The 23,715-nt window shown below is 34.9% G+C and overlaps 1 protein-coding gene across 1 annotated transcript; it reads right to left on the bottom strand.

Annotated features, from left to right (window-relative positions):
* Positions 1–857: 857 nt before the first annotated feature.
* Positions 858–20,439, bottom strand: LOC149770758 (uncharacterized). The gene is made up of 4 exons (XM_089949147.1): positions 20,283–20,439; positions 13,925–14,024; positions 8,113–8,205; positions 858–1,622 (listed from the first exon to the last, which is right to left on the bottom strand). The coding sequence occupies exons 2-4, from the start codon at positions 13,998–14,000 to the stop codon at positions 1,399–1,401; spliced, it is 393 nt and encodes a 130-aa protein (XP_089805273.1). The 5' UTR covers positions 14,001–14,024; positions 20,283–20,439; the 3' UTR covers positions 858–1,398.
* Between the last annotated feature and the right edge of the window lie 3,276 nt (positions 20,440–23,715).

The following is a 23,715-nucleotide window of genomic DNA, read 5'->3' as shown; positions in this document are numbered from 1 at the left end:
GAAATGGTATGGTGGTCGGTGACTACCTGTAATGCTGGCTGCTTGATTGACCAGTGTGACTGGTAGCCAAGTATTCTGGTGACGGAGTGTTTAGTGTAACTCCATACATGTATTCTCTTAGCCGTGGGCTTATTTTCGGGTTTCTTATACCCTGTGTTTAGAGACTGTAAAGATATTTTGTACGATATATGTCCCATCGTATCATCATTTTACTATCTGAGTAAAGTACCTCATTTTTCACTATTTGAGTGAATATATTTTACTATATGACTAATGAAACCTCAACTGTAATCTTTTATTAAAACACATCATTCTTTTCGTCGTGTGAAATGATTATGAATCATTAACCTTTGTCCCTGTACTGTATAAGAATATGTATTTGTATTCACATTTATGTTCCATTATTAGGTTCGTACGGATTGTGTTAAAGTGTCCAATATTTGGATCTTATACACGCACGTGACCATAATATTTTTTTTCATTTAGGTCATTCATCTATAAACATTGTATTTGTATCAACTTCAAACGTGTTATTTTATAAGTCCGAAATCCACCCTTGTTATCTTGTTACAATAACATTGTTGCCTTCCAAAATAGGTCTGTCTCGTCAGGAGAAAGCCATTGTTACCTTCTACAAAAAGTATATTCCTTCAGAACAATGGCATCGCTGTCCCAAAAAGTCTATCCCTTCAGGAAATTCAATATTGCTGCTCCAAAAAGGCATGTCCCTTCAGGAAAATGACATTGGTGGCACAAACAATTGGCACAATTAACCTGGCACATTTGTAGCAAAAGACTGCAGCATTGGTTCACGCCATTCTCTGTTATTTAAATAGCTATGAATGCATCAGATCCAATTAGAAAAGGGATTGTGCTTTATTGTGGAGAAAACTTATAATATTTTCCTTTTGCAAGAATCAGAAGAGTACAATTGGGAATTGAACACAGATATCGCAAGTGCATTACACGAAGAGATGACCAGTAAAATGTATGATAGTCGATTAATATGGACAAGAACATTTAAAGAACATATATGAAATTGTTATCAATGCCTAAAATGCCAGAATATGAAAGCATTGCCCGATTGTGAAATTTCCACTGTGCCATAATACATTACTTGCACCATTTTTTAAAATTATTCTCAACAATTAAAAGAACATGACTTTATTTTTATATTATCCACTACAAGATATACTTGAACTGTTTTGATACATATATAATACAATGTCAACTCTAACAAAAGATTGCAAAATATATGCAACATAAAGCTTATATCTTTTCGTCATGGTTTTGGAAAACCTATCAAAGCATATAAATGATCATCATCAGCCATGGATATTGAAGAACTTGTAAATCTAATCATTATTGTGTCTTTTAGACAATTTACAATTTTCTCCCTCATAGCACATGAGCCTTTGCATAGTCCCGTAACAATCCAATCAGAAGTTCTTTCAATCTCTGTCCTTCATTGCTTATGAAATTATCAAGTGCCTCTATGCTGCTGCTTCCAACCAGCTCCTGAACTTTCTGCACCAGTTTCTTTCTATCAACATCAGATAAGTTTCCAAGCGCTTCCACCATTGACTTGTAGTCATCTGATTTGAAGTACCCGGCAAACGATCCTAGATAGATATAAAATACAAAGAACTTGATTAATATATTAAAGAGTATGTATGATATATAAAAGAACTTGATTAATATATATTTAACTTGTATGTATAATGTGTGTAAGAACTTAATTTCAATAGCTAAATATTATGTTTAATGTACACTCCGTGACAAGCAACACAAACATATATAAACTGTTTGATCAGGGTCAATGCAGTTGGATGGGAAATATCACTCACAGTTCATTTTGTTCAAAGGTGTATTGTATATGATATTATGGTCTTATACCATGTTGCGGTCATATCGATACGCTGTCTGCAGCGTGGCAGTAAATAGCAATTTTAGTACTGGGGCATCATGTCGTAGACACGTAGCATGATGTACTACTCAATCGCCTTATTCTGACACCAGGCCAACCAGTCCTAACACTAGCCTCTTAATGCTGAGCGCCTAGCGAGGCAGCTGTTAGTTCCATGTTTATAAATTTTTGGTACGACTCGGCCGGGGGTTCGAACCAACGACATCTTGCATTCGAGGCGGATGCTCTGACCAATAGATTACCAGATTCGTCGGTGGGAAAAGAGAGAATGCATTATATGGTTTATCTTAATAGATATGTCGTGCATGAATTTTATGTATTACTCATTTTTGTGAGTAACTACTCACACCAAATGTTCCATAATAGTGCTTTTTAATATAGTCGTCAGAAACTTTAGTCTAACTATGCATACTGTATTTGGTAATCAAGCATAAAGATCGCATGTACCTCAACATTCTCTCCATCTTTCTCTCTTGTCAGGAGCTGAAATTTGTTTCACTTCATTTCACAGATCATACAATCATTAATGCTTAATAATATATTTCCATGCTGATTACAGGTACAGATTTGTTTCGTTACTGCTTGAATATGAATGGATGATTTAGAATAGTGGATTTATTTCTCTAGAATGAAATAACATCGATAAACATGAAAATTCTTTCAAATCCCGTAGCTAGTAATTCTTTTCAAAATAAATGTGTGACTTGAAGCAAAAACAGTTTATTTGTAAATTACAAAGTGACAACCTTAAATGTAGACCTGTTTAAAAAGTGTAGAATTCCCGCTTAATCTTCATGTTCACATCGTAATTTCCCGATGATGCATCTGTACATCTCACCAAGATTCTTTCATCTTTCTCTCTGTATTCCCTTTTCTCCTTGGTTTTACTTAAATGTAATCTGTAGTTTCTATTTTGTGTCAACTGCAATGACCTGCCACTAAATCTTTTCGTTTAAAACTGCAATTCATGCCCTGTCCTATATTAAGAAACAAATCACACCCTAGTGCATTCTCTGACTCTCATTCGTTCGGATACTAACGCACATTCGCTACTAAAAAGACCTATAATTCAGTTTTCCCCTTATTTATATCATAGATTATACCGCTATGTAACTATTATCTCTTAAAATAAAATACTTTATATAACTTGATTCCGCCCAACAAAATTAAATACATGCATATATCAGTGTTTTAAAGAACTGCCCTACAATAAATGTATGCTGTAATAATTTGTATTTGCAACCAATGGCCTTTATCACTGCACCTCCACAACTGTCACATGGCACATTTGCACACCCTGACACAAAATCTTGGCTATGAAAATGATAAACTCTCTTTCTCTCATCCCGATACTACATTCACTACTCAGAGAGATCTTATGTACAAAATGTCCTTATTATACCGATGCCAGTTGAAGACGTGAAGAATACCGATTGCCATTATCTTACCCAAAAGAGTACATTATATAACTTTAATACCACCTCAAAAAAATTAGATATATGACCATACCAGCCCCTTATAAGACAGTTCTTTAATGAATGTTCTTATATTTAGGGTATTCTCTAATCAGTTGTACTTGTAATCAATGGCCTTTATCTACGTACATTCGCAATAGTCACATGGTAGGTATGCACACACTTTATTTATCTGTAACCACTTTACATGTCTTATACTGTAATGATGAAACAAATTTAGACAAGAAAGTCAATTAAACAAAGAAGTCATTATGTAGGAAAAAATGAAAATATGCAGCAAGCGAGTCGGTCTGATCAAACAGGTGCTCTTGTCGAGTGTACATCAATCAGCATTTTTTTAAATACTTTAATCTAGTAAACCTGACACTGAATTAGATGTAATTTTAAGCAAATGTACAATCGGAAACAATTACAGAAAAGCATGGTATTGTAAAGGCTAATTTATATATTCATTATAATATGGATGCTATTTTGTGTTTCGTTTGTCATATATTGGTTATGATTTCTTGTTTATAGTTGACATTTCAGCTTTTAATGTTCACAAGATGCAATGTTTTAAATCTAGTGCATACAAGTTATACTGCATTTATTCCATGTGCTTTCATAGTTATTGTCACTTTAATTTATTATTCATTTTTCATTTATCCTTCATTCTATTTCCATGTCAAAGGGTCACAAAACTATCTGAGCATCTGTATTGGCCATCCACCTGAAATTAAAACTATTGCTCCTGTGAATTTATCATTCAGTGTCGGTAGACATCAGTCTTTTGAAATGGTCCATCAATAACCCAAACCATATGGAAACCCATGGGATAAACCACTGGCTATATGCAGTTAAAGTAATCAAACACTTACTGAGGATGGCCTACCAAAAGCCTAACATATACCCGCTACAGAGAGAAGCTACACATGGCATATTTGGGACTCTGTGAAGTTACATGGAAATCCCTAGGAGAACACCAAACTGAAGATGGGCATATATTATACTACAATGGAGAGTGTGACAAGTCCATAAATGGAGAAGGCTTCCTTGTAAACAAAGCCATCAAGGGATCTTTGCTTGAATGCTGCCCAATATCTAGCAGAATCATTTCCATTCTATTGAAAGCATCTCCCTTCAACATCACAATTATCCAAGTCTATGCTCCAACTACCGATCATCATGATGAAGTAATAGAGGAGCTTTACAACAAACTACAGGGTATTCTAAACATGGTCAGTAAGAAAGATATGCTCATTGTCAAAGCAGACTGGAATGCCAAAGTTGGCAAAGATGCTCTAAAACACTGGGAAGTACATTGTGGACCTTCTTGCAATGAGCTTACCAATGAAAGAGGGAGACGGCTGCTCGAGTTCGCAAGCTACAACAACTTGGTACTAGCCAACACCCTGGGACAACATAAAGCTTCACGATGCTGGACATGGCACTCACCAAATGGAACCCATCACAACCAGATCGACTACATACTGGTTCAAAACCGTTACCAATCTGGCATCACTAGAGCAAAAACAAGGACATTCCCAGGTGCTGATGTTGGGAGTGATCAAGACCTCGTGATTATGAACTTCCGAGTGAGGCTGAAGAAAATTAACACGCCAAAGAACATCAGGCTCAAATTCAACCTTGAACAACTGAAGGACCCTAACATCTGCAAGTCATTCCAAGCCACAATTGGAGGAAAATTTGCTCCACTTCTTGTGATGGGTGGTGATGTCAATGAGATGACAGACACTTTCAACACAGTCATGACAGCAACTGCCAAGGACATCATTGGCCTCCATTGACCGAAGAAAAAACCCTGGGTTACAGAAGAGATTCTGAAGATGTGTGATGCCCGAAGAGAACTAAAAAACACCAGACACACAACAGGGGCATTGAAGTACCGAGAAATAAACAAGAATATCAGAAACAACTTGAACAAAGCAAAAGAAAATTGATTTGGACAAAAGTGCACAGAAATGGGGAACAGTCTGATGAAGAATAACAGCAAAGAGGCATTCCAAATTGTGAAAGACCTCACCAGACAGAAACAACCAAGAGTCAGTACCATTCAAGACAGAAATGGAAAATGCCTCACAGAAGCGAGTGACATTGCAGAAAGATGGACTGAGTATTGCAAAGAACTCTACAACCATCAGTCCACAGAAGACCCAGAGGTGCTTTGAAGTTCCAAACTCCACAAATGATGATGACTCCCCCATTCTCAAAGACGAGGTGGAGTCAGCAATAAGAGCACTGAAGAATGGGAAGTCAGCTGGAGTAGACAACATCCCAGCTGAACTTATCAAGAATGAGGGAGAACCAGTGAAAGAGCTACTAACAAAAATCAGCAACAAGATCTGGCAGACAGGTGAATAGCCAACAGAATGGACCTAGTCACTGATTATAACACTTCCCAAGAAAGGCAATATCCAGCTGTGCCAAAATTACAGAACTATAAGTTTGATCAGCCATGCTAGTAAGGTAATGCTGAAGATCATCTTTAACAGACTGAAACCACAAGCAGAAGAAATAATCGCTGAAGAACAGGCCGGGTTCCGGAGTGGAAGAAGCACAACAGAACAAATATTCAATCTCAGGGTTCTGTGTGAAAAGTACTCGCAACACCAACAAGACATCTATCATGTGTTCATAGATTTCAAAAAGGCCTTTGACAGAGTGTGGCATGAGGCATTATGGGCCACAATGAAGAAGTATAACATGGGACAAAAGTTAGCCAATACCATCAAACAGCTGTACGCCAAGGCTACCAGTGCAGTAATTGCCCAAGGTGCTGTTGGGGACTGGTTCCAGACAACAGTGGGAGTGCGTCAAGGGGATCTCCTGTCACCCACGCTTTTCAACATATACTTAGAGTGCATCATGAGCGAAACCCTGGAAAATCACTGTGGGACAGTCAGCATTGGAGGGCGTAACATCACCAACCTCCGCTTTGCAGACGACATTGATGGGCTGGCAGGCAGTGACGACGAGCTAGAGACCTTAGTGAAGAACCTGGATGAAACATCTTCCAGATTTGACATGGAGATAAGCGCTGAGAAAAAGAAACTGATGACAAATAGTGGCAAACAAATCTCAGCCAAGATTAAAGTCAGAGGACATGAATTGGAAACAGTGAGCCAGTTCAACTATCTTGGTTCCATAATCACTGAAAAGGGATCAAGAGAAGAAATTTTGTCAAGAGCAGCACAAACAATGGCAGCTTTGTCAAAGCTAAGACCCATCTGGAGAGACAAGAATATCTGTCTGAAAACTAAAATCAGACTATTGCGAGCTCTAGTCATCTCAGTCTTTTTGTACTCATGTGAGGCATGGACCCTGACAGCAGAATTACATCGAAGAATCCAGTCACTTGAAATGAGATGCTACAGAACCATCCTTGGCATCTCTTACATGGACCACATCACAAATGAAGAAGTGCGTAATACCATCAGGCGCGAAGTAGGCCAATATGAGGACCTCCTCACCACCGTCAAAAAGAGAAAGCTGAAATGGTATGGCCATGTCACTAGAGCCAACATTCTATCCACAACAGTCCTACAGGGCAGCGTCCAGGGTGGCAGAAGGAGAGGTTGACAGAGAAAAAAGTGGACTGACAACATCACAGAATGGACCAGGAAAAGTTTTGCGGAGACACAGGCATTGGCACATGATCGAGACAAGTGGATTGAACTGGTTAGATGTTCAGCAGCACAGTGCCTCAACGACGACAATAGGTCATGAGACTGATGATGATGATGATGATGCACAACTTTTTTCGGCCATGAGACAGATGGCATTTTTTAAGACCACACGAGAGCCGCTAACACTAATGTTTTAATATAAATACTGTTCACAGGCCAGATTTAGGTGACATTTTGGTTTGTCATGAGGGCCGGATAGAACACGTTGGCTAACCGGATCCGACCCATGGGCCAAGGGACGTACAACCCCGGTCTAAGGGCAGCCAGCAATAAATAACATGCCAACTCAAGTGATCAAACACTGGCTGAAGATGGTCCACCAACAGCCCAAGTCAATTCCAGTTCAGTTCCTGAGATCAACTAACATCTAAGCGAGGCCCAGCAATAACTAACATCCGAACTCCAGTTATCAACCACAGACTAAAGATGGTCCATCAACAACCCCGGTATATCCAACCACCATATATACAATCCTGCTAAAAATGGCCTAACTTCACTAAACAAGTTTACGTGACCATCATATCTAATCTCGTTAAAGCTGACATGACCATGATATCTAATTAAAGCCGACATGACCGTGATATCTCAATAAATCTAAGATGACCATGATATATAATATATCTAATGCTGACATGATTATAATATCCAATTAAAGATGACACAACCATGCTATATAATCGAAGTAAAGCTTACATGACCATGATATCTAATTAAAACTGTCAGGACCATGTTATCTAAATCTACTCAAAGATGTCACGACCATGATATCCAATTAAAGATGACAAGACAATGATATCTAATTAAAGCTGATATAATCATGACATCTAATTATCGCTGACATGACCACGATATATATTTAAAGATGACATGACCATGATATCTAACTAAAGTTGACATGGAAATTATATCTAATTTCTTTAATGTTGAGATGACCATGATACATACTAAATTAAAAATAAAACATACAGTTTACTATATTTTGTCTATAAGCTTGTATCTGTCTCGAAGATTCTAGATTACATACCAGCAATACCACCAACGAGGGCACCTGGTGGCCCCCCTACAACGCCCCCAACTGCAGCACTGCCAGCTGCCCATGCCATCTGCTTGAATATTCCTGAAATCATTTTGTTTACAAAAAATGTATTCTTCGAAAGCAATTATCTGATAGTAACATTAAAAGTACAGACGACGCAAATTCAAGTCTTTATACTTAATACATGAGAACACATCTACCCTTTTATACCATGAACAGAGATTGTCAAAAATGCCATAAATATATCATTTAGGCCTTGAATTAGGTTTCACAACTGGACAAGAAACAGTAATTAATTTGCGTAGTAAATGTGTTAACAAGTTCCATACTGTGTGACATATCTGCACAATAATTACATTTTGAAATACACTATAATAACAAAATGTCTCCTAGGTCACCAACTATCAGGTGAGGTGGATGGCATGAATACATAGCTGCCAAGCCCTGAGTACAAAAATATTGAATGTATGTTACAAAATTATTGATTTTCAGGAACTAATACTAATTTTCCAAATTTTGATGGATGTGTAACTACTTACGATATCTGCAACCATCAGCAAATTACAACAGTAACTTAATTATTTAATGTCAAAAATGCATGTGTGTACTCATGCTCCTTCTGAATGGGCACCCTGTTCAGTATCGATTTGATTGTACCATATGTCATTGATGATCTGATATAATTTCGAGTTTTTTTGCTGAACTGTTTTCATTCTAACAAACGAGCAATTCTCTGCGATTTTATTGTCTGGAAATGGTGATAGAAACAAATCGCCAGCAAACATATTAAACAAACTATTAAATAACGTACATACACACCGAAAATTATCTTATTTTATTTCTCTCTAACATCTTGGTAACTTTCAAAAAGAAATAAAAATGCATAATATTTGTTATCAACATACACTAAACTCGTTCTAGAACAAAATTTATAACAAATGCTTTGAGGACACGTCACCTTCCTATCGACCTATATTTATTTTAAGCTTAAGACTAGAATATCGAAATATTGAAATAATCCAGAGGATGTTAAGAAGGAAATCCTATGCGTTGATATTTACCAGCAAACATTAATTACTTGCGTTTGTGATATTACTGTACTAAGATTTTTTTGACAAATGGACAAACATTCTGAAAATCTTTAATAATTTCTCTACAACAGCTGAATCAACTAATTATAACCAAGTTACTTTAAATAATTCTATGAATATTTCCTTCTTCTAAATAATAATTATACATGTGTGTGTGTGTGTGTGTGTGTGTGTGTGTGTAATAGGTAAGTGGGTAAATAAAATTTACAACAATTAAAAAATGACTGAACAAAGGATGCAAGAAGAAAATGAGAAATTAATGACTGAACGAAGGATGGAATTAATAATAAAATAATGTAAGAGATGAGTGACAAAAAGAACAATTACAATTTATTCAGATTTAAACATGAATGAGAACAAACATAAGAATAATAACTAACATAAGAATAATAACAAACAGAAGAATAATAACGGACCTTACCTTTTCACAAATAGACATACGAAATTTAATTAAACAAGGACAGAAAATGCAAGGTGTAAATTTCAACAATGAACGGAGGCTACTTCTGAATGGGGGCTTTTGCTTACATTTTTTATGAAACAGAGCAGTAAACGAATTTTCCTTTTAGCCAAACGTTACCAATCTGCAATAATTAGAGGACATAAAAATACAAGTCTTAATTTGTTTCATCTACTATCTGGGCTTTATTTTATCATTGTATATTCTTTGCACATGGATATGAATGGATGAAGCAGCACAGGGAGCATAGGAAATAGCATCAGCCTCACATTTTGCATAATGCAATGCTGTTCTGTTTTTCTGAATAATAATGAGTTGCACACAGGATCTCGTGGGTAGATGACATAAATACTATTTATGTCAAATAGATGAAATAGTAACTTGCATTATACAAATCTGAACCTGAAAGCCTTACAAGAATGAGAAAAATCGTCTCATTTGTAGTTGTTCTTTATTTCGCATAACAGTTAGGTTACTAGCTTAACAATGATTTTGACTTGTCTGCGATAGATGGGCTATGACATTGTTGTTCCCGCAAATATGGTGCTCATTGGAATGCTCGTACATGTCTATATGAGCACACTCTTCTCTTTCAGATCAAACCTAAAAAACGAAAACGTTTCTCAATCCCTCGCAAACCTCAATAGATGAAGCAGCTACTTAAATCCAGCTAGAATATTCAAATTTATTATCACCATTAAGGTTTGACATCTCTTCATTAACTCTTAGCTGTATGTGATAAATCAATCTAAACAATAAATCTTACATATACATGTGATGACATTCCCTGGCCCATACAACTAACAATAATTGCTAGATAATTGAAATTTCTTGTACGCAACCAAACTTTAGTATCGACTAATTGAAATTAAAATTCTTAGGGAACTTTTGTCATTACCTCCTTGCCAGGATAGCAGTATACAGTATTGGCTGTCCAGGCGCACTTTTTAATAGTCGCTTAGAACCCTTCTTTATGAAAATAACAATAAGAGTTAGAAACATTTTTATGAAACCTCGATCAGGATTTTCTAAATCAAAATCTGAAAATATTTTTTTTTTCAATTTTCAGAGGTTTATTTTACAAAACAGCAGCTTTATTTTATACTTTTTTAAAAACTATACTAGTATCTTTGGTTAACTAAAAACAAATTACAATAATAAAATGTCACAATCGTTTATTTTAACACCCACATCAATAGGACTTTTACCTGTTCTTGCACAAGTGCCTTCACGAGGATAAACTTTTCCAATTTTAGTTTTACAAACAACAGCTCGTTATTTGCGCAGCCGAAACATCAATAAATTGAACCCTCATCGGTGTGATAAAAGAATCTCACACGTTTGTGTCCATAACGGTCAAGCGCGGCTGATCTCATTGGAGAATACAACATCAACACCAACATCTAAACAATTTGACGGCCACGGTTTATTCAACGGAACGTTAAACACTCGATCACCAACATCCACAATATAAGTACCTCCAGGGTGTTGTTAGACAAATATTCCTACTTGTTACTATCTCAACCAACCTTGCTTCTGGTACGGCAACTGCTGTTTCACCACTTTCATCATCCTTTGTTTAGTTACCATATAGCTAAACCATACCATACTTATTAACGATCAAAACTAAATTATCAAGCTGGTCCTGAAACAGATTATATTTTAGATGATAATTAGATTTTAATTTTTTGACATTAATGTTTCTTAAATCAGAATGATTAAAAGACAGTAATGTGTTCACCATGTTGGTTTTAATACTATATATCGATTATTTATCTAAAATGCTTTGTTAATAAAAAAAATAATTATGTTTGTAATAAGGAGTCTTTCACGAGGTCCAAGTATGATGAGACCAAACGTGTTAGTAACACGCTCAGTTTCTAATATAGTATCACTTATGGCATTATAATATGACATTGTTCACTAACGTTTTAACCAATTTCTTTTTCAGCTCATTGTATTTCTGAGTTCCACTCGTCTTACGTCATTGTTGTACGATAATCTTGATTCGTTTCTCCCAGCAGTAATTCGAATTTAAGTTTTGAAACATAATTTAACTGTGTGGGGCTATTCATTTGTTATTAACGCTCATCATTGGTAAATTGTCACTCATGCAAAATGTGATTCATCGATGAATCTAGTGGTATTTGTTTTATTTTGATTTTATTGTATTGATTGCCTTGGATTAAAAGCTTACTTTGTTCCTCCTGATACTTAATTGGATGTTCCACAGTTAGGCTCATTATGGTGTGATCTACATTAATTTCACCATCAATTTTGTTAAAATGTAATATGTTTGTCAATATGAAAATTATCATTGTAGCTCTTTAATGAACAACTGTGCATGTGTTAGCTTTGGACGATTTGATTTAATAGTTTTAATCTTGCTGCAGCGTACGTATAATTGTATTCGCAAGATTTTCGTGTTCCAGCCGGGTTTTCCTTTTCAACGCGATTTTATGATCCACAAACAATTTCAAACAACTCCATATGGATAGCGTCACTGTGATGCGGTGGAGACTGCCGCGCCAGCATCGCGTTTGATTGTGGCGCTGTCACTGTTGCTGTTAAATTAGTTGCCACTGCTTCTTGCCACATTTTGTAGATTATGTTGGTACTAATTTTGTACGTTCTAGCGATTTCACTCACGTTCACGTTAACATTCGAAGCCATAATTTCCTTGATTTCGTCACTGGACAGATGTTTTCCGCGATGTGGCATGGTAATATACTAAATGCATAAAGTTTTTATAATTAGCGAAAATAAATAAATGACGAAATATGTCATATTCGATGACCAAGATAATGATTATTAATTGACTAATATAGTATACGAACTGCTTATACATCACTAGATAGCGCTTCTAGTATATAAAATATGGAATTCGTGGTAATAACGATATTGAAGAATGCTAACCCGTCTAAAAATGAGTAAAGATAATACAGAGTATATATGAGTTTGGCTGGCCAGGATTTGTTAATAACGAAATGAAGAGTTTAGTAATAATAATCCTGTTAGATGCAACTGAAGAAACAGAGACATTGTTTTATTAATATAATGTTTGTACACTGCCATCAAGGATGTGTCTATACTGACAAATATACGTTTGATCATGACCACTCAGAACGTCTAAGTTATTGCGTTTTCAATACTATAGGGTTTGCATAGGTTTACTATGGGAACTGAATTGATACCATGAGTCCTAAATATATATATTTACTCTCAAATCATGTGTCTACACATTTTATGACATACTTTGCCTCACGAACTTTACTCAATTAATAATCTTGAAAAACGTCCAATTCACAGGCATTAAGTAAACAATGATTGATACATGCCACCCTCCCAAAAAGTATAAGCGTAATAAGTGCTATTACTCGAGGCAAAAGCGTAAATAGGGCGTACGAATTGTAATTATATATTATATTCCTAATTACAGCATGTTTGGAAAAAGGTTTATTTTGACAACTAACTAAACTATAATGACAACCAACCTGGTTCTGACGCTGTTCCAAATTCTTCTCGCAAAGGGCAAAATCCATACACATTAGAACCAGAATAAAATATATACTAAAGTATTTTTTATATTTAGCACTCACTTCAACTTGTTTGCATGTGTACCTTTCGCTGATAGATCGTGAAGTGGAATTCTGCAATGCGCATGTTCAAGTTCTGAGAGTCATGTATTACATTACTCTCGTATTCGTCTTTTAAAGTTTGTAAAATGGTGTTGATTGCTCTTAAAGTTTGTAATAATTAATCTGCGCGAACATTTCCCGTCATATGCCATTCACAAAAAAATCAATCGATCAGGCAAGTTCACGTTTAAAGAAACCCTTTTGTTTTCTTTGAAATGGGACATGTGCAGTTGCCAGAAATAACAAACAAGGAAAGCACTCTTGCAATATTATTATGCAGCACTCACCTTTTAAAGAATATTTTCAACTTTACTTAGTAGAATTAAAGAGATGATAATGCAATTACATAACCGACTTTGTATGGCTTTATTTTAATATTATTTTTTAATGTAGCAAGAAAGCGTAATCCATATGCAGGCCTGCAGAAATGTAATTTCGTGCAGAAACAGCGTAATCATTAAAATAAAAGCGTAATAGATGGTAGGTATGATGATGGAGTCAGATAGAAACTGAAGAATTCTTATAAGTGGATTAAAAACGGATATTGCTGACAATATCTAAAAACAATAGATTCATAAATAAATAGACAGAACATGATACATTGTATACACCTTTGCTTGTTTTCTTCAACTCTTCATTTGTTTCCAGTAACTCCATGAGGTGTTCGTAGTAATGTTTATCAGCCATTATATAACTCCCTTTTGGTTAAATCTGAAGAAAGAAAAAAAAAACAATTTAAGTTTAACAATAGACTCTTAATAAACCTGTAATTTCACAGAGGATAGGGAAAAATGGATTAATGATGACATCATGTTTTAAGTTTTTCTTTGATGTCAGGTAGCCTGTCAGTCGTTCAGTCGTTCTAAGATGTAATGTAATATTCAGTTTTTCTTTATGACAGGCAGTCTATCACTTTATATCTGATGACAAGTAGCCTGTCAGTTTATCTATGATGACATATAGCCTGTCAGGTTTTCTATGTCAGGTAGTCTATTATTGTATCTATGATGTCAACTAGCCTGTAATTATTTATATGTCAGATAGCCTGTCAGTTTTCCGTAGCCTTATACAAGTGCTGGTACTAATACCTTTGCCGATTTCGCAATCGTAAGACGGAAACCTTTATGACCAAAAGGTATTCATTGGGTTTACAATAGTACACTATGGTATGAACAAACTGTTGTAATTCATTTTAATTGGAGGTGTTTTGTTTACATATAATTGCCTTATATGTCATTATCTAAACAATGCTTTATTCGTCCTTCTTTCTTGCCATGAATATAATTCTAAATATAAGAAATATATTAGTCTGTAACAAACGAATGATGAAATCTGACATGCCATTGAACATTTTACTGAATAATTTAAGTTTCGCAACTGAAAATGACTTTTCCTGTCTCACCACGATTAACTGACGATGTACCCGTTCCTATCAAGTTACTGTCTTACAATATATGATTAACCGACGAAGTGCATTGTGTCTATCAAGCTATTGAAATTATGATATAAAAATTATGATTAAAGGTTTCTTTAAGAAAGCCAGAACGAACATCCAGTGGGTTACACCCCCACATCGTACATAATCCGAAGTAAATCCGTTTACAACAAAAACATTCCTTAGAATTCCTTAGATATGTGATGTCTGAGAAAAAAATGCCAGCTTGACAAAATGGAACCACCAGGAGACCAGAACGTGTACTTAGAAACAAACGTGTTGCAAATTCATCTTTCTGGGGGGTTAATCTTCAAGCATCGAAATCTCTCCAAATCAAAACACTTTCTCATTAATTATAAGTGATTTAATTGGGTAGAAACATAATGTTTCCTTCTTAACTTCGAACTGTTGGCATTTGCAAGTAAGCCATTGCGAAAATTAAATGTGTTTTCCGCGCATGAATGTTATTAATATTACGAAAACTATCTCTAGATTAATGACCAATAACAATAACGCTAACGTATTGAAGGAAGAAGAAGAAAAAAACAAGGAGTGTTAATATGTAATACTTTTCAAGAATTCCAGACGTATGGTTTAGAAAAGTATAACGTTTATAACGTTTGGTTGTAATTCAAACTCGTGAGATCTGTTACCAGAAACAGGTGCATTTTTCCAAGACATCTGAATGTTTTCGGAGGAAAATTATTGAACCTTCATAGGGAAATACTATAAACTCTCTCGCAGACACACACACACACACACACATGCATTTCAAACGTCTGTGTTAACTCCTATAGTTTTATCTATGAAGGTTTACAAATTCACGCTGTTTAGTTTGCCATAAAACTATTTAAATTTGTAACATGTTGGTACTATTCGTCTCTAAGACACAAATGCTTTCAGATTTGTTTCTCATCATGAAATAATAATGCTAATTACAACAAGAACAAAAACAACAACAACAACAACAACAACAATAATAATAATAATAATAATAATAATAATAATAATAATCTGATATATTGAGTAATTAATGGTAGAAAGAAACAAAACGCATACTCAAAGCTTCCTGAACAAAAAAAATCTTTAGCTTAATTCTAAAATTTGGATAGTCAGACTGAGTTTCAATCTTAAAAAGTGACTAGCGTATGTTTATTATTTTTCACTCGGTATATTAAACAACTAATGCATGCTTCTAAAACAAAATTGAAAATAAGTCATGCAGAATAATGCGATTTCACTGGATAAATTTATTTTTTAGGATGATATTTCGCTCTTCATTTTTTAAACACAGCAGCCGAGCAAGACGTCTTTTCTTGTTATGTTAGGATATAATTTAACCAACAGTCTGTTTGCAAAAAGAAATGCTCTTGAGATATATTACGGACTGAATTAATGAAACAAAGACTTTAAGTTATCACACATGTTTCAGTACTTTGTGAAATTTCCATGTCACGTTTGGCAAATACACACTGAAAGAATAATAATAATACTAATGACTATATCTCGTTCTCTCTTTGCATCAGTTACTCACACACCATACACGCACGTTATTAAATATCAGCAAACCAAAGCAAATTTAACACATTACATTTGTGTCGTAAAATTCTGTGTCTAATTGTTTTATTAAACATTTTAGCGGTTACAGGTATGGTGACGGTGGTGGGTCCAGAAAAATCGGTATGTGTATTTAGCACATTGAAAGGCTTTTTCTTAAATCTGTATTATATTTGATGAATTAATGTTTAACCTTATATTACTCTAGCAAAATTGTAACATATTTAAGATATGGAACACACAAAATCTGAGACTAGCAGAGTACTGTGACATCTGTTGTTACGAATCTTGAACTGAGTGACAGAAAAGAGTGAAAACCGACAAAGTGGATCTGAATTTCAAAAGCAAATTGAAGTTTCTGACATAATTTTAAAAAATTCATATCCTAGAATGGGTCCCTAATTTTCTGGTACGCCTCGGTAGCTAACACTAAGTAACAGTAAAAAGCGAAAAACAGCACATTGAATACAAATTAACAAATAAGATATTTCCCTAGGATGCATAGTGAAATGTCAAACAGTACTTATTCATTATGATATAGGAGATAACTAACAGCGTTATAGACGAGGCTAGATTCTTTTTACTGTACTTATTCGAGGTTTTCGGAAGGTAGGGTGGCTTAATAATGTTTACTTTAATCCCGTCTTTAAAATCATACCTTGGATAGATGGGATGGTAGTTTTGTTTCAAAATAGGCGAGTAGGTGAGAGTAGGTACATTATATATGGCAATAGATATTGTGACTTTAAACTAGAACTATAGTGTCCAACGGGAGATAATAAATGTGGTTTTGTTAATAAGAGACTTACATTGTATTTTATACTGCTTCTTTTGCATCTAAAGGTGTGGGTGTCAGTTTGGTTTGGGCAGAGATTTTATAGAAGGGGTAAAGAATATTGTATAAGTGAGATCCTAGGGCAATAAGGGGAGACAGGGAATGTATTTGTAATGATAAGTGACAATTTCTTTTTGTGCTTTTTCATCATAGCCTCTGTGCATTAGGTGGTAGTTTTGATTGAAATAGCAAGGTAAGGACCTTAAAGATGAAAATATAGATTTTTCTTTATTTATAAGAAAGATTATAAAGGTTAATGTAGCCATTTGGGTTGTTGGTTTTATTTAGAAAGGATTGAAATCGCCTGTAGCCTGTTGGACACGATTTATTCTATAGGGTTATAGTGGAGATATTAACAGTACTTTTGAAATTAGGAGGATAAAGTAATGGTAGTCCTTCGACACAGAAAATGGTAGGCACTGAGATGGCTTTGCATAGTCGCTGACAGACGGAACATTAGAAGTATAATTTCGAAAAATTTCAATAGTAGTAACAGAAAACGCTGACTTGTGGCGACGTTCCCGGGTGCCACCATCTTTTATTTTCAAGAGCAACGAACGCTTTGCGGGTGACGACACGCAAGCGGGTTCGGTCGTGCGCTGTTAATTCCAAATTCGGCGGTCCGAGGCCTCTGCCAGTTTAGACTGTCTTTTAGAGTGTAATTAAAGCGATTGCATTGTCGGTCTTGACTTATACGGCCATGTGCTATTTCCCCCAAAATGAATTGTTTCAGCGAAGTTGGACCGTGTGCACCATTGCCTTGATATATATATATATATATATATATATATATATATATATATATATATATATATATATATATATATATATATATATATATATATATATATATATAAAATAAAGGGAAGTATTTATTGGCCTTACCTAAGGAACTTTATGTTTTCCACTTAACTTTCAAGTGTCATCATCTGATACTACGGATTTTAGTGAGATCAATTTTATTTCGAATAGAAAGATAAATGATTATAACATCATTTCGGTTGGATGTGCAGACAAATTCGCTTTTAATTCTAAATAGAACAAACATGTGAGAAACATAGGGAATCGACTAAGATCTAAAGTGACTGGTTTATTTCTTGGGGGAGTGGTGATGATGTTGTAAATTTAACGTCTGTCACGTGTGTATCAATTCTTTAGTGTGTGCCTTGAACAATATCCCTCCCGTTCCCTCAGCCTGTCTTTCCTATAGTTAAAATGATGAAAAAAATATAAATGGTTTTGTGAACATTATAGTTACCTATTTCCCTTAACAGCGAAGTGTACTTTATCTCGATGGCACAATGATACTGCCCTTCATGATCAATAAAAATCTAATCTAACTTTTAAACACTACCTGTATGTTGATATTTAATATTTTGTACATGAATATGGAAGGAACAAGCCCTAATCCTTCCTCTTCATTTAAACTGAGCGGGCTTTTAACTTTTAATAAATGTTGATTTTGAAACCTTGCCTTCATTTGTGTCTTTTCATGTTTTAACCCTCTCTCTGTGATTCACACAGTGACTCGCATGAACAGACCTCACACACATTGACATACAGACAAATATCTACCTCATTTTAAACGTATGTCATCACACCACATACAAGCAAACATGGCGTATTTGTTACATTGCCATTCGGCTCTCAAATATTCTGACCCTATTTAACACAGGGCCAGCAACTGCCCTCCGTGGATCTAAAGTGACATCTACTCTTTTGGATCTGCATTTTAACTTGGTCTGTCTGTCTCTGTTACACATTCTCACACATTGACAGACAAATTCCTCATTTTGCAAAGTATGTTATCAAACACATACCGTCACCTCAAGCAACTACACTGTTAAAATATATGACCTGACATGGCGTCTATGTTAAATATTCACTTGGTACATTGAAGCTATTTAACACAATCCTTCCCTCTCGCTCCGTTCCCGCCCCCAACATTCTTTATTATCTTAATTATCAAAGCCATCAATAAAAATGCGAGAGGGACATATAGTATTATGAAGTGAATCTAAACTAATCCTAACAAATGTCTATGAAATCATAAATGAATTTAAGGTTCCTTAACAATTTCAAAACCGGAAACGTAATGGTATTCCAAAAACGGTGATGATATCAAGATGGCTTTGGCCAGAATTCCTTCGAAATAAGTTCAGAGTTCTAGAAAAATAGTCTTGTTCAAATTGAGCATCTTCTATTTCCACTGAAAAGTCACAACAAATAGGTTTGCTGTCGAATAATATATAAGTACAATATAAAACACGCCTGCAGACTTACAACAGAAGCACAGAAGGAAGAATGACTTCAAAATCTGAATGAAATTGATTTTCAATTTTTTTTATATATTCTCCGCCTACTGAGTCTTTATTGCGCTAAAGACTCCACATGACGGACATTCTAACTCGCTTTCCTTCGACTTTGCCCATTCAAGTGATCCAGCCAAGCCATTGGGAAGTTACCTAATTTTTGCAGAAACAACCAACCCAATCAGTCATTGAGAAACTCAACCAACGACGCCATTAAATCTTATTATTAAGACTATTATTAATAATTGTCAACACATACGAAAGCATAGATTTATTGATTCCAAACAGTTTCCGTTTTATCCTTAGGTTAATTAGACGAAATATCACAAAATATATCCTGTACAGCCAATGACCTTGAATAAAAATTACAAAAATTACATAAGGAGTTATATGTATATATATATATATATATATATATATATATATATATATATATATATATATATATATATATATATATATATATATGTATTTATATGTATATATATACATACATACATATATATATATATATATATATATATATATATATATATATATATATATATATATATATATATATATATGAGTGTGTGTGTGTGTATGTATGCATGTGTCTGTTTCCGTGTGTTCGAGGCAATACAACATTGAAATGGGTGTGCATCGATTTGAAGTTAGTTAAAGCCACACATCTCGACTGATACATTAGGATTAAACAATATTTGGTGTTAAATGACACAATGTTATAGATTTCATTAAGTTATGTCTGAGTGTATTCCACATCAGTATGAATGTAATTTGATGACAAAGTGCTGCACTGTAAGGAATATGTAAGGCCCAAGGCTACTTACCCCTCCAGAAAGCTTGAAAACCTTGGAATACAAATAATAGTTATTGTTAGCACATACTACGAGGAAACAACCAGAATTGAAGATTGTAACAAAACGAAACTAGGTTCACATTGCATCAACATCAATTTGACATCCGGTACTTGACTGTAGTGGGCCGACAAATCGCACATGATCTTCTCTTCCTCCTTCGTGGTAAATTATATATGCTATTATACTAAAATGACCTGCTGGTATTCGTTCAACATGGTCGTCCCAATTAAATAAGTGTATAAATTTAAGTGCATATCATGGTTTAATTCTCTTTTTACACTCAGTTTTGACGCAAATATTCATAGACAAGTCCAACAAAATCCCCATCAATGTTAGCATCCGCTGTCAATCGGTATAACATCTAGTCTACATATTACACAACTTCATCATATTGGTCATTATACATTACTTATATGTAGTAAAAAATCGAATCTTCATCAGAAACACCGAATACGGTTAAGCAGTCCATTTTCATCTTAATCTATCAATAATATTTGTCTTTAGTTATTGATGATAATGCTGCTGTAGGACTCACGGTACTAATTCCACTCCAATGGTAAACATATGGAAACACTATCATATGCAAAATTCAATAACTTAAAATTTATGGGTGCTGATAATGACACCTATAATTCTTCATGCACATCTAACCTTGGTGCAAGCTTATGCGTGGAGAACACCATATGACCCGCGGCACTTTGTTTACATACATGTGCATCAAACACGTGTTATTGATTCTGCACCAAATGAATCAGGTGCCACTTTCAGTACTGAGTACTCCTGATTCAAGCCTGTAAAAATGCTAAAATTACATCAGTAGAAATTTGTCAATATTTTTTTTACATTACATATAGGATAAGCTCTCAAAAGATATTTTCCCTAAAATTTTAATTTTCATTATTAACCAATTATGGACCACCAAACCTGTAAATACTCTATTATTTCTTCACCCATTTCTAGACTGGTTCACAGTTCTTCCGTATAATTAGTACCGTGTGTCCTGTAGATATGAAAGATTCGAAAATACGTTACCTATTATTTAATTCTGGACCAGGCTAAATTTTTATAAATGCTGTTTGTTGATCCCCCCTCCCACTATAATAACAGCATATGATGAATACCATCAGGAAGAGCGCGCCTTTAAGATGTGAGTTTTAGGTTTATCAAAACCGTTCACATTATCAAAAACATTCGACCATTTGTTATTACGTTTTTTTCAGTTCTTTTCCTCTCTTTCATTCGTCAGCAGTTTACGGCATGATGTATTAAACTTACTACACGTGGTGGTCAGGGCAACTCTTATCTGTTATCTTTACATCCATGTATTGTTTTACTTCATCTTCTGATGCATCAGTATAATGTTGGATAAATGCAACAGACACGCTGGTGTCTCGATGCCACCGTTTTCGGTAATCTCAGGCTGATTCATTGCAACAGCACATATCAACCAGACTACGAAATCGTAAATGTCCACATTAAACGTTTTTATATACCATTTAGATCTTAAAATATCAAAAGCTCACCAGGGTCGACGTAGACAACAACACGGCAGGCAAATTCGGTTAAGTCTGCTTTGGTGGATATTTAGATCCACATCAGCACCTCTTTAGTAAAGTCCGTAAATAGTAATATTCATTTTCTATAATATTAAATGTATTTTAATGTAAAATCAATAAGAAGTTGCGTGTCTCAACGCTCCACTTTATGAAACGCTTTAACAGCAATATGACCACATATTGGTACATCCAATTTTGTTTGTACCTTTATAATCGAATACAATAATGTTAGATGACGGGCGATAATACCCTGGATTAAATAATAAAAAAGAACTTCAAGCGGTTGTTCCAGTAGATGATGATTACGTATCACCATACATGTAACACACTGAGTATTAGGTCCTGTTGTCAAATCAAGATTAGCAATACCGGTTTCACATAGGCGTGGTGGCATCGATACGAGTTCCTTTCGCATAAATACAATAAAAAAAATTGTTGACTGATTTACCTTCGCGAATAAATAAAGATTGGTTTTTTGACGAGTGACGTTCTGCGTAATTTGAGACTTCTGCATAATGGTATTTGACGACTTGTTCCTAGGAGTCGAAGGAGTTTTCCTTCTGATAATAAACCCTGTGTGGTTAGGGCACTTGGGCCTGGAAGGACCTCTTCCGACCGCCTCTTTCAAAGCTTTTCATAATTCTGTCCTGATAAGGCATGATGCCGCTGTGTTTGAACCGCTAGAGCCACTACTAGTAACAACGCTGGAATAATAATAATAATAATAATAATAATAATAATAATAATAATAATAGTAGTAGTAATAATAATAATAATAATAATAATAATAATAGTAGTAGTAGTAGTAGTAATAATAATAACAATAATAATAATAATAATAATAAATTAATGAAATTAATAATAATAATAATAATAATAATAATAATAATAATAATAATTGTTGGATTTGTAGCTTTAACAATATCAGTCTCCAGTGTGGCAGTTTGTAGTGGTGTCTAACAATGGGGCATCATGCTGCTGACATGTGGCATCATGTCACATTAAGTCACATTATCTTGACACCTGGCCTGCCAGTCCTAATACTAACCACTTTATCCTGACACCCGAAGCGGTCGCTCTAACCACTTATGGCACCAGAGCGGTCAAATAATAATAATAATAATAATAATAATAATAATAACAATGATAATGTGGACTTAGTATATCGCCTAATCCTACTATATGGATGATCTGCATTTTTAACGTTTTATAGTTTATGTAGTAAATACTGTGCCGAACCAGACAGAAGGAAATTACAATAATCCAGTATTCAAGGAACAAACTAAGAAACACACAAGTGTTTTAGCGGCATCAACAGAAAGAAATTTCCAAATGGAACTGATGCGCCTCAGCTCCAGATATGCAGCCTTGCATATATTGGTATAATGAGAGAGTAATGTCGAGAGTGACAAATAGGTTTCGTAATGACTGTGAATTTAACGTTGGTATTGCTGATACTTATTGTTTGAAGTAAAGGATGTGAATGAGAAAGTCTTTGTATTGTGTACAGGATGGCGTCAGTTTTATTATCAATCCTCTGCCGGTTGTTACGTGTTATACATGACCTCACATAGGAAATGCACCTCTCTACGCATTGGATGGTAGCCTTAACATTAGTTGGGCTGCTAAATTTGTATATTTGAGTGTCATCAACGTACAATTGTCGAGACGCCGGATGTCGGTCTATGACACTTGAGAGTGTTTGAGTGAGTGTATATAATATTAAGGACTTTTGGTAATACACAATTCAGTACAGGTGGGTGGGAGTGGAATTCTATTTGTGAAGAAATTGCTAAACGTATGGTAATAGTGATGTCTCATTTCTTTCAGTTAAGTATAATGCACTA

This window comes from Sinohyriopsis cumingii, unplaced genomic scaffold, assembly GCF_028554795.1.
Source record: "Sinohyriopsis cumingii isolate HCF-2022 unplaced genomic scaffold, ASM2855479v2 utg002411l, whole genome shotgun sequence".
In the NCBI taxonomy this organism is placed as follows: Eukaryota; Metazoa; Mollusca; class Bivalvia; order Unionida; family Unionidae; genus Sinohyriopsis; species Sinohyriopsis cumingii.
The sequence above is the reverse complement of the archived record's forward strand: the minus strand, read 5'-3'. Positions and strand labels throughout refer to the sequence as shown.

Coding starts and splice junctions, on each gene's coding strand:
- LOC149770758 (XM_089949147.1), bottom strand. CDS start 14,000: ATGGCTGATAAACATTACTACGAACACCTCATGGAGTTACTGGAAACA. Junction 8,206..13,924: donor GTTGAAGAAAACAAGCAAAG/GTGTATACAATG, acceptor AAATGATTTCAG/GAATATTCAAGCAGATGGCA. Junction 1,623..8,112: donor CCTCGTTGGTGGTATTGCTG/GTATGTAATCTA, acceptor ATATCTATCTAG/GATCGTTTGCCGGGTACTTC.